The sequence below is a fragment of the Anoplopoma fimbria genome, chromosome 18 (genome assembly GCF_027596085.1).
Source record: "Anoplopoma fimbria isolate UVic2021 breed Golden Eagle Sablefish chromosome 18, Afim_UVic_2022, whole genome shotgun sequence".
Taxonomy (NCBI): domain Eukaryota; kingdom Metazoa; phylum Chordata; class Actinopteri; order Perciformes; family Anoplopomatidae; genus Anoplopoma; species Anoplopoma fimbria.
In genome coordinates this window covers 14,198,363-14,211,264 of record NC_072466.1, presented here as the reverse complement: position 1 = coordinate 14,211,264, position 12,902 = coordinate 14,198,363, and the positions used below count along the sequence as shown (strand labels likewise).

Here is a 12,902-nt window from a genome sequence, read left to right as displayed (position 1 = left end):
TTCACCAGTAGGGTTGTATTAGTGTGGGTGTTCTTATAGAGGACTGATTGTGATCCATTGATCCAAAAACCATATAAAGTGCCATTTGAGCCAGAGTGATAAATATTCTATGCAAAACTAGCTGCATATATAACTTTTTACTGTATGTGTTGACTGTTATTATCCACGTTGAAAACAAGTGGGGAGTATAATTAAAATTTTGCTTCATATTTATTCTCATTATTATCTTCCCAAGATCTTACTCATTGTAAAGTATCTTGGTTCATTTAGTAAAAAAAAAAAAAGGAAAGCTGTAAAAATGAAACGCCAAATTATGGTTTGCATTTTGTACTACCATGTCATTCTAATCTTAATTCATTTAAGTGTTGATTGTAAAAGGAAATGTTTTGAGAAAAAGATGCACTTTTAGATGTAATGTAAAATGTGCAAGTGCTCTGAGATTGAGAGCTCAAATCTGTGCTATTCTCTCTGACTTCATTCATATTTCCCTTTCTTACATGTCATTTTTCATGCGTGTCATTTCTCCTCTGCTGTCGCCATGTCTGTCCGTCTCTCCTCCCCTGTCTTCTTGCATAGAAGCCACACATACACAAGTATTGAAGAGAGAGCTGCTTTCAGTTCTCAGTCCCACTCACTCCTCTACTTACTGCAGTGCTGTTCCAGCCCACGCAGAGCAGCGCCATTTTGGAAATCTGCTGCTTTTTTTTCTGATTGCTGTAATCTATGGCTTTCTCTCTCTATCTTAAGAAGTAACCTTTGCTATGAGGCAATGGATAACAAGACATTTTAATTCATTCCGGGGACTTCTTTCTTGTGAATGAAAATGCACCCTGTGTTACCAGTTAATATTGATCTTTCCAGTACACAATTGAAACAAAGCTCGTGAGATGTACTTATCGTATATATTTTTAGATACTTCCTCCTTTTCCCGTGGTTATAATGGCCCTTTCGTAAAACTCCCCACTCTCTAATTCATTTAATTTATTTCATATCTCTTCTCCATCCTCTCTCCTAACACCCTCTCTTCACTCCCTTTTCTTGAAAAATCTATCTACAGTACATCAGCCCCGAGCCACCATGTTAATTGCACCACAGATCTTTTTTTTCCCTCTATTAATCACCACTCTGCTATTTCTGTCACCATCACTGCTGTGCCTGCTTTTGCTACGTTAGCCATCATTTTGCTAGGGGTCTGCAGTGGCTGTTGGAATGAGGAGGGGGCATGTACTCGAGCCCAATGCAACAACAAAAGGCTGTTAGGCGTCATCTGATTGGCACAGATTAGAGGGCTCTTGGTGCTGGTGCGGAGGTGGCTCTTGCAGAGGACCAAGCGGCTTCGTTGCTGTTGTCTGAGCACAGCTGACAGAGCCATTCGCCTAGTGTGTGGAACTATTTTAATGACATATTACTCTATTAGATGTAATTAAATGGATAAAGACAGATTGGTTTTTTATAGAGTTCATTTAAAGCCAAGTTTCACCTGATTATGTTTTTTTTTTTTTGACAATGTTACCTCACTGCTGAAGACAGACCATTTTACGGACAGACAGCCTTACCAAGTAAGAGTGGGAAAAATAACCCTTTCTTAAATGTTAAACAGTTTAGCATTAATGCACAAAATGTAATTCAGAGGATTTCCCAAAGCTATTTGTATGCCAGCTAAGCAGACATCATAATAGCTGACCCCTTACCTCTGACTGGCTGGCTTCTTTGATGCACCTTGTGTAAGAACATTTAAAGAACAAATGTGATGAACATGATGTTAAAGTATTTCTGTACCTTAGTTTAATTACCTAGTTTTGTAAAGTACGCTGCCTAAAACACATCTTTATTAAATTAATATTTTTACGTTTTCAATATAATAGCAATGCAGAGACTGTCTGTCTGAGGAGCCTGAACAGTGTCCTTCAAGTGTGATGCCTGCAGCTTGGTTGCTTATTTTTAGCCACAAAAGAGCTATGGTAAATGGATTGGAACCTCTCAGTCTGTTCTCTGTGTGTGTGTGTGTGTGTGTGTGTGTGTGTGTGTGTGTGTGTGTGTGTGTGTGTGTGTATGTGTGTGTGTGTGTGTGTGTGTGTGTGGGTGGGTGGGTGCTCTCCACTGTTTACTTATTTATTGTCTTCTGGAGACACCCAAGAGGGAACAAGGTGTGACAGCATGCGTTTTGCAGTAAATGTCAGCAAGTGTTGAGGTTTTATCAGAGATAGAAATGCGTGCTTTTCAGGCTTTCAAATACAAAGATTCAAATAACTTTTTCTTAGATTACCCAATCAGCCTTTCATACTACTTTTGTGTCCCTCTTGGGTTTGGTTTAGGTATTGCAGTTTAAGCTACAGTAATAATCAGGGATATCTTCATATTTAAACACTTCACTAGTGATTATTACCAGTAGTGATCTATTCTTCAGGCAGTTAATCAAAGCAACTGTGATATTAAAGACAGGAAGTGTATATGTAGCAAGAGGCTGAACAGGCTGAACAGGCTGAACAGGCTGAAAACCAAAACACCACATACAGATACAATTCATTTTCAACAGAAAATCTGCACCAACAGCTGTTTGACAAGAAATACAGGGAAGTACAAAGTATAAACAACAATGCAACCTCCGTTTCACAGCATGGAACCTGTAGTTCTATTGAATAACAGAAATTTGACCTGAATACCACTCCTGTCAGGCCAGTTATAGTATTGCTTCGGCCACATACTTGCATCATCCCTCCCATCCCTTTTTTTTTTTTTTTTTTTGGCAAGGTGGTTTTATGCCAACTGGATTTGTGCTACAGAATTTCCTTCTTAACTTTCGTTGTGCCTCATCATTTACATTTAGCAGCCACTTATCCGTCTCATAGGCGGATCGAGAGCCTGAACTAGTTGTGTTAGTTCATGCACAATATCCAACCATCTTAACAGGACAAACTGCACCTGGTGCACAATCCATGTTCTGTAAAATCAGGGCTGCAGAAGCCCAAACTATTTAATGTCATTGAGATCAAAGAGGACCTTACAATCACCAGTGGGGCATGTTTCTACATCTGACCAGTGAAATACGTTATGCTCAAATCAACCAGTGCAGCACAAATGTGGAGCTATCTGTGTTGGCAGTATCATTGGGAAGATCAATGGCTGCTCCCTGAGGACATGCTCAGTCCTCCATGTGAACACGTTAAATGAAAAGCGACATCTCAAAGATGCACAACTCAAAGAATCCTTCAATGATAGTGATAGTTTTGCACTGTGAGGTAACATAGTCACAATTATCAGTGTGTAAATAACAGATCAGCCTGAAGGGAAAATCACTGTACCTATATACCGACCGACCGACCAACCCCCCCACCCTCCCAAAATTCCATGTGCTTGCCATAAATAATAAATCAACCCGTCACAATTGGCTGAATCGCCCTGATTCATCAGAGCTCACGCGACCCAGATTCCTCTTGTGTGAATGGTTAAAGGCCAACGTGATGGTGAAGAGCACAGTAGTTATGTAGTTCATATGGGTTATGTTTGGATAAGGATCGACAGCACTTAAAGTCTAGTCCAATAGTGATTGAACTGCCAACGGCAAAATAACAGGAGCACATTTCAGTATTATACAAACAACAAAACTCAATAAATGTTGAGCATTGTAACTTGCATAAAGGTAGTATGTAATGCATGGTTACTGGATAGGATTGCTGGACAGGTATCCCTGTTATTGTGTCAAACATTTTTCATTTAATTAAATTTTGCATGTATTTCCCATGTGCACATCTTCTTCATATTCGTTTTAACTTGATAAAGGCATGTAGATGTGTAATGACTAGAGACAAAAAGCCATTGCATCATGGAGGTACAGAGGAGAGGAAACTTGAGTGTTAGACCCATGAGACACAGTAGGAGGAAGGCTAGGAAGAGTGTGTGAGGGTGAAACGGGCATCGTTGTCTTGCTGTGTTAATGGTATGTGGCTTTGATTGAACTACATGAATGAGCAGTCAGACACGTGAGGTTGCCTACCTCTTGCTATATATATATATATATATCATATATAATATAATAAGATATATATATGGTACCTTCACACACATGTCAGAACAAATGAGAATATATATATATTCTCAATGTACTGGTATGATAACCGGTGTTTTTCAGCTGTTTTGCAGTGGCAACAGTACAAATATGGACACACTTGCACGTAGGGGGTGTAGGAGGCCATAGCTATTTGTGTCATTGTTGTACACTGCGGACCTGAAACCCAGAGTGGCACTTAGCCTTAGTCACCATCTCCTCTCAACCCATGTAATGCCCCCCCCCTCCACATCACTCCTACCTCTTCTTTTCCCAATAGAAAGGGGGCATCATCATAGCTGTGAATCCAGAGGGATGGAGTGAGGGGTGTTCGAACAGCGTGTAAGCAAGTTCGCAGACATGGAGCCCTGAAAACATTGAAAACGTTGTGTTCACAAGCTAGCAAGAAAGAAATATGACTTTTTGATTTTGCTTTTGATATTTTAAATCCCAATTTTGGGGTACATATTTTGTCTTTTTACAGGACCTTAGTCTGCCCTCACAATAAAGGGGGTGGACAAAATACTAAGAACATGTTTTAGTATAAAGCAGTGCAATTAAACAGCAGCACGAACGACAGCCTCCAAAACAACAATGGAGTTGAATCGAAACAAAAACATTATAACCTGCATGAAATTAGGATTTATTGCAAGGCGGTTGTATAAATCTGCATTGGTTCTAACTCGGTGTTCCTAATGACCTGGTATGTGAGTGTTATGTGAGGCAAAGAGGTTTACCCGGAATGTACTTTATTTTGTGTTTATGGACACAGCATAAAGACTTCAATGTGATTTGAAGAACAATACCATGAAAAGGAAATAAAAGAATCTGCCATCTATGCTTCATTTTTTTAAGATTATGTAATTTGCAGTGACTTCCCCAAACATGCATATTTTAAATTGAATATAGCCAATCAAGTGCAAAATCTGGTCCTTCACTAACACGATTTGACTGTCATCAGTTGATGGATATTGCTGCATCTTCACATCGCTTATAATTCTAAATAGAATAAAATGTATTTAGCCAAGATTAAACAATTTGAGGCCAATCCTAAAATCATTCACCTTTTTTCAATTTCTTTTCATCTTTGTAGGTGCTTTGATCAAGATAGCCACAGTCAAAGGAGATCAGTTTTTTGTAGTTATTGGCAAAGCAAGGTAAGAATATTTAACATTTTCATAAAGCACGTGCTAGCTTTGGCAAGATGCAAGAAAGAGGATCACAATAAATCATGAGTCACAAAAAAACTAATTCAGGAGTCAATGGACTCATTAAGAACTGAGTTACTAATATGGAAATGAGCCGTTTCTTATTTGTGACTCTGTCTTTCAAAAACATCTGTTTGGGTAATGAGTCAGAAACTGCCACGAAAAGAAAAAGCCGTACACTTGACTGCAGCTCTAGATATTTTGCTCAGTATTGGGGGACATGCTTTAATCTTATTAAAGTGTTATTTTAAGATTTTCACATTTTTTATTAAAACATTAAAGGTACCTGGAACCATAGAAAAATAAAAAATATTGCACTATTAAGTGAAAGCTACATATTTTAACTATTGATAGAAGCACACAGATTCCTCTCTCATCACTCAATCAAATGTCTGCTCCTCACTCTGCCATTCTGTGATAGCCGGGGATAGGGGAGTGTACGTTGTAGAACGCCTTCGCAATTTCACACTCGAGAGAAAAAGACAACATCGGCAGACTTCAGGGCACCCAACGAGCCCCTTTAACGTCTCACTGAACCAGAGCGGAGACCCCACCCCACTGCAGAGTTCTGCAGAGGGAGAAAAAACAGCAAAGCACGTTTATCTTTCCACACAATTACAGTTTCACTTTGAAATGCTCTGAGCTGAAACTCTCACACATTGGACTGCCTGTCAACTTTCAAAGAGAATAATGTTTGATTTATTTTTTACTTCTTATCTTCCCTGTGTGTCTTGGCCTGCCGTTTCCTCATCCACACTCAGACAAGCTGAGATCCAAAGTTGTTTGGCTCTCAAAAGGCTGTGTAGCATTTAAGCTACACCAGGCCAGTGCTAATACATTTTGAACACATGAGAGGTTTGAAATACCTGCTGTTGGTTTGAATGTGCGTTGTTGCTGTAGAGCAGTCATTGCTTATGTATTTGTAAATTGCAATTCCTAGAGAGCGTGTTAAACTATCATTACTTCTTTTTCTGAAAATGTCTGCATATAGTTTAGATTCAATAACGTTTGAGTATTACAAAAGAGTTTAATGCTTCCCAAACAAAGTTTAAACCAATTGAAAACTGAGACAATAATACCACTGAGCCTGGGAAAGATGACTTGGGTGAGAAAATAATAATGTGATGCAACTTTCCTCATAATCAGTATCCTTTGTTTGAGTGTGAGACCCAGAACGAGACACACTGAATGCCTGAGTCATAGTCTGGAATCTGTCCCTGTTTTTTCTGTCTTAAGACTCTTTGTGTGAACTGCAGTATTTACACCTACTCGTGAACAAATGCATGTATAACTGTATATCTTGCCCTAACAGTCACAAATATGCCCAGCGGCATCTTGGAAACAGGTGTTTTTGAGATGACTTGCTGTCAAAGTTTGAGTCAGTGTCTCACACTTTCGGTTTATTTGTAACTGCCATTTTCTTTCATCTAAGAAAGGGGATCACATTTGGAATTTACACTTGAGAGGTTCCTTTCATTATTTTCTCTATGTCCAAAAGCTTTTGCTTCCTCCTGTTTCTCTTCAGAGAGCTTGGGCTCGGTCTCACACTCTTTCTTTTTTGTTGTTGTCTGGCTTTACAAAAAACACGACCTGACATGACTTGCCTCACCAGTTGGTTTGGTAAGGATGTCTGCCTGGAAACAGGTGTATAACTGTCAAAGATTAGGTCATGTAAAAAAAACCAACGGCACAATTGACGTGTGCTTAAAGAATTTAGTTTTTTGTTTCCTCAAACTTTGTGTTTTTCTTTTGTCTTCTGCCTCCATACCTCTGTCATTTAATAACTGCTCTGCGATTGCAAAGTGGTGATCTTCGCTAAACACATACCTGGGAGCACCATCTATATTCCTCAACAACAATACAGGCTGATTAATGAATACCGAACATTAATTCACTCTGCAATTGTCTAAAGATATTAACCGGTTCAAATTACAGTATTTCTGAGAATGGAGAGAAGAAATAGAGGATGTAGGGTTTCAGTCTTTGAACCTGAGCTACACACACACACACACACACACACACACACACACACACACACACACACACATTCACTCACAGAATCTTCAGCTAAACTTTTTTGTACCGTCTCTTCAAGAGTCTTTCTGTGTCTCTTTCCATTTTTCAGCCCTAGACTCTTTCAGTCACCAGTCATCTTGTGTGCTCCGTAATTTTCAGGTGCTTATGACTCAGTGTGCGATGGAGCAGATTCATAGTCACACAGTGTCCATACTGGCACGCCTGTGCTGCTTGACAACAACAACCTTAGACTGGAGCAGCCAGAGACATTTCTAATAAGTGCAATATCATTTACATATCTTTATATCACCATAGTATCAAGAATGATACCTTCATATTGTACTCGTCAGTGAATGAGTTCATACATGTTGTAATTTAATGCTCATCTTTATTACCCCGTAGTTTCTTAGAAAATTTCATAAACTATATGCTGTAAATTCTCAGGAATGTTCCTGTAAAAGACTGTAATTTGTTTCTACTTGTATGGAAAGTAAAGTGTTTTTTTCAGTTGATACAATTTAAATTATTAATTCCAGCTGCTAGCGAAGCCTAGAATCTGGTCTGTGCACAGCAGGTCAGTTGAACATTCAAAAATGTCAAAAATGTGTGTAAAAGCTGACTAACCATTTAACATATGAATAATACATTTCTAATGAATGACATTAACTTAGCCTTGTCTGGAGCAGTTCTTTCAATGAAATGCCTCCTGGCACAAACAAGTGCTTATTAATTCAACACACCCAACAAAAAAATAATCTAAAATTACTACTCTTACGGTGCTTCACAGAAGTACCAGTGCTAATAGAAAATAAATCTCTTCTCTTTAAAGGACAGGTTCATATCTACTCAAGTCTGTCTTGAAACAATGCAATATAAGAGTTATTGACCACCGTAATAATTCCTCACGTTCATACTGGCGCTAAAGTGAGCACTTTATCGTGCAACTATAACAATGTAAGACAAAATCTACAGTCCTCCAAATCTTTTTTTAATTATACTTCAGCAGTCTTGAATTGTTCAAACTACAATTTTTGTCATACCATGTGTCATGTTTTAAGCACAGTTTCCATCTGTGTTGAATTGCCTATTAAACTCACTCTCCTATGAATAACAGGATTTGTGTATCTGTTGTGTATATCTGTATTAGTGTGTTTCTCTAATATCAAATGCCTGATAGGTTATTAAAACAATGCTTTCATTGTTTGGCAATGTTGTGTTTCTGATCCACCCGTATCTATATGATGCAAGAACATAAGTCCCTCTGTAAACAGTTTCCAGTTTACTGGGCAAGAACTTAGCAGCACTTTGCTTCATATTTTCCTCAGGAATCGACCTCATTTCGACACTGCTAAAGGTTACTGAGTATCTGTCAGTGTAATTGGTCCTCTGTGACTGCAGAAAGGCACGCTGTGCTACATTCATTTGTTTCAATTCCCAGTCTCCTTATATAACATACAGTATCTCCCCAGCTCTCATTAAAGAGTGCTACCCAGCCCTCAGCGGAGAGAGAGAGAGAGAAAGAAACTCCAGGTAGTTATTTGGGATACACTTTTTGAGTGCGATTTCAAAGGCGTCATTGACTTAGTGGAGGGCAATGCAGTGTTGTTACTTTGGGACTGATACTTTTGTAGTGTACATTTAAGTGTATGTCAATAGAAAAATAGGAACTTTACTTTGTCTTTTATCGTTTTGGGAGAATGAAATGGAATTTTGCCCTTTTTTCGTACAAGAAGACAGCTGCAAAGTCAGTGTCGTCTGTTTGTAATGTTATGTGCATTGTATTGTTTGTGCAACCTTATCAGAGAGAAAAGAGACTCTGGCTCTCCATTTCTTAAGCTGGGGTAGTTTAGTACTGCAGGTTTTTTGTTGCTGCTTTCATGAACCCTAAATAGAGTCTTAACAGAAAATGACAAAGGGACCAAATTACCTGGTTGTCAGGGAACACATTTTCATTCACAACCACAACACACCATTTTCTTCTCTGTGTTTATTCTACTTGTTACACACTATACCTGAGTTGTATTGGCTAATCCTCTGTGGGAGTTTATTGGATGAAATGTGTCTAATAAGTTAACACATTGCAATACCTTTTCTGTCATTCTGCATTGAGGGGATTTGAGTCCAATTGAATGAGCTTTGAAAAGAGTGGTGAACGAGTGGTCTACATTGGTTTCTACTGATTTTGATATTTGCAGTAAAGTAAAGTTTGATAAGCTTAGATTATTTTGCTGGTATCGAGGACATCCCCTCCAAGGAGGTTCATCTATATTCATGCCCTTTCAGTTGCTCAATTCAGGATCTATTTTGAGAGTGAATTGAAAGTGTTTAATTTTTTTCAAGCCAAGAGGATTATATGTCTGTTCTACTAGTACACCAGTTGAGGCAACTCACATTGCTGCTTGTTATCTTCAAATTCAGTATTTTTTTTAGAATATAGTCTTCAATAGAAAACTTAAAAGCCTCTTTTAACATATCAAAAGCTTTCCCAGTTTCCCAGTCAGACACACGAATGCTCACCAACATCTTTGAGTTTCTGCCTATTAGACTTCAAACACTAGAGTGTTTAAAGCCAATCCAAAACCCAGACTAGGTTTTCATGCTGCTCAAACACACCCATCTGAACGACTCACAAACAGCGAGTACTGTCCACAAAGCTGCAGAACTCTACAACAGAGCACCCCAAATCTCTATTAAAGGTCCAGTTCTCACATTTCACAAAATACATTTTCACAGACAACTTTGCTTTTGTACATATGGTTCTAATTTAAATGAATCTACCAAGCCATTCAGGGAAATGTCTACATTGTGTGGTCTCTTCAAGATATTTAACACCAAGGTCATGTGTGTTATGGATCCTTGATGTTATGAAGAAAAATCCTAACAATATAGAAACAACTCCCATGTAGAAGGCAACACAAATTACATCCTGAAGCGTCTGTAATTTAAACGGTTTTCCAGTATATTATACAAAAATACGACAGGAATGAATTCCATGGCTCTTTTAAAGAATGCTTCAACAACAGCATCACACTTTTCTCAAATCTGAGAATCATGTTATAGACATGTTAAATAGAGGTCTCAATCAATGTAGCAAAGGCCCATAATACCTCAACATTTACTCTCTGATATGGCCCAAATGCTAAAAATGCTGGCTTCTACACTTCCCTGATCCAGCTCGATCTTAGACCGAAGCTGCCTGGTGAATCATGAACACCAAATGACTCCCCGTTTATAACAATAGCTTTCTGTTAAAGATTAGTAATATTCAAACCCAAAATAACGAGCACTGATTACTTTGTTTTGGGCAAAGTTTTCTACAGTTTACTTTCAAATAATTATTAGAAATATAGTTAACTTACCCATTTCCCAAGATTAGTCAAGAGAAAATTCATAAAGCTTACCTACCTCCCTAATGAACAAGCAAGAGGAAAAAGGTGAACCCCTAAAACTACCAATGGCTTTTTAGACTACATTCTACAGTTGGCACACCAGATTGGTACACCCTAGAATTAACACACCACTAGAAAGCAGAGCACAAAACAGCTCAACCCTCAGGCTTTGTTTCACTCAAAAAAAGGGAAAACAATATTTTGAGTGATATTTGGGCATTTTGTATGGTGACAACACTCATTATGAGCATGCAGGCCTTATTGTTCTAAATTTCACAGAGATACAGATGTTTCCCATTGCTTGATTTATAAAGTTGCCTATTATAAATGAAGTATTTGAAATTAAGGTAAGATTTGATGCTGTAGAATATGCGTTCATCTTTCTCCGTCTCTCTTTACTCTTTTTCTCAGTTGCTGAGTTGGACCCTTTCAGACTGAAACTAGTTCTCTGGTAGAATGGTTGTGATGCAGACTGCTTTCTAGAGACCAGCTGTGAAAGTTCAACATCAACACATTTCTTTTCTTCAAGCCTCAGCTCCGGAAAGGTAAAGCATCTCTACTGCTTAAAAAGAATACAAACTTAAGGGTCAACTTGAATGGTGTGGGCTAATATTTAATGTTCTTTGTAAGATATATTTTACCTTCTTAGTATTTGATTTGAAAAAGTTTTAAGCCAGTCAACTTTGCAACATCTCCTAAGCCGTAGGGTGTTTGTGAAATTCTACACACTTACTGTAGTTACTACCACTTTATTTTTGAAGACCATTGATTTCAATCTTTTGTTGACAATTGCTTATTCAACAATAAGCCCTATTCATGTTTTCTTTTTCTTTGCTCTTTCTGCAGGTCCAAATGCATCCGTGAGACTCTCTTGTTACTTCACTCAGTGGGCATTATGTTGATCCTATTCTAAAATCATCAGCAACCCATCCCTACCTTTATCTCCTGTCTTCCCTCCCCACATCCTTTCCAATCTCCATCATGACCAGTCTGAAGCGTTCTCAGACAGAGCGCTCGGTTGGGGGCTCAGTGCCGGCTTCTGATGAGTTCTATACCCGCCGCCTGCGACTGCCCAATGGAGGGGCACCACCACCACGCAGTGAGAGTGCCCACATCTCCTCTTCAGCTACCACTGGCACCAACCCTGGCGTCCCCAAGATGGGGGTTCGGGCTCGTGTGGCTGATTGGCCCCCAAGGAAGGACGGTGGAGGAGGGGGTGTTTGGCATATTACCGTGGAAACAGACTCACCCAGCTCTACCAACACCACTAGCTCTTCAGGATCAGGAAGTGGAGATAGGGAAAGACTCGTTGGAGGGGGACCAGGTGGAGGAGGAGGAGGAGGAGGAGGAGGAAGTGGCGGTAGTGGTAGTGGTGGCAGTGGAGGAGGAGGAACGTCAGCAGTCACAGCCCACATCAATCTGTCAGCCAAGCTGGGCCACCTAATAAGCCCACAGGACTCATCTATGCTGCGCAACATCCACAACACACTAAAGAACAAGATGCAGAGCAAGGGAAAGGACAATCGCTTCCTGTCACCGGATGGCTATCTGGGCTCACCTCGCAAAGGCATTAGGCGCATCCGCCAGCGCAGTAACAGTGACATCACAATCAGTGAGCTGGATGTGGACGGCAACGAGGGCTGGTCCTTCTCCGGGTGGACACCCATGCACCGTGAGTATGGCAGCACTTCATCAATAGACAAACATGGTGTTTCAGGAGAGAGCTTCTTTGACATGTTAAAAGGATACACGTCCTTTGAGGCCCCTGATCAGCGAAGCCCAGCTCCAGAGAAGCTAACGGAGCTACTGACCGTGGCCCCAACAAAACAGGCTGCACTGGACCTGCCTGACGGACCTTTAGGTCCAGCCAGAGGTAGTCCCGCCAGTCGTCTGAAGGAACGAGAGAAGCACTTAAAGAGGAGGTCAAAGTCGGAGACAGGTGGAGAATCAATATTCCGTAAGCTGCGCAGTGTGAAGGTGGAGGGTGACACGTCGAGGGCTGGCTCAGATGCTGAAGATGGGGGCAAAGGGGATGACAGTGGCCCGCCTCCCAAACCCTGGGCTTGTCAAAAAGGCTTTGCCCATTTTGATGTCCAGTCTCTACTCTTTGACCTCAATGAGGTCATCCACAGTCGGCAATCTGGGTCGAAACGCAAGAACACCACTACGGGTGCCTCGGCTGCTGCTGCCGCTTCTGCTTCGGCCACGTCCTCCCTCGCCTCCAATCAGAGTGGAGTGTATGGG

General features: G+C 40.1%; 1 protein-coding gene across 6 annotated transcripts in view; it reads left to right on the top strand.

Annotated features, from left to right (window-relative positions):
- sipa1l1 (signal-induced proliferation-associated 1 like 1) overlaps positions 1-12,902 on the top strand; it is a 75,186-nt gene that overhangs the window by 30,045 nt on the left and 32,239 nt on the right. For 4 of the 6 annotated variants that reach the window (XM_054618244.1, XM_054618242.1, XM_054618241.1 and 1 more), the window contains 2 exons: positions 11,070-11,203; positions 11,505-12,902. The exon at positions 11,505-12,902 is cut by the window's right edge and continues 171 nt beyond it. In XM_054618244.1, coding sequence (XP_054474219.1) covers positions 11,640-12,902 — 1,263 coding nt within the window. In that variant the 5' untranslated portion in view covers positions 11,070-11,203; positions 11,505-11,639. Of the gene's footprint in view, positions 1-11,069; positions 11,204-11,504 lie in introns of those variants that run through there. The other 2 variants (XM_054618246.1, XM_054618245.1) reach the window with 1 other exon arrangement.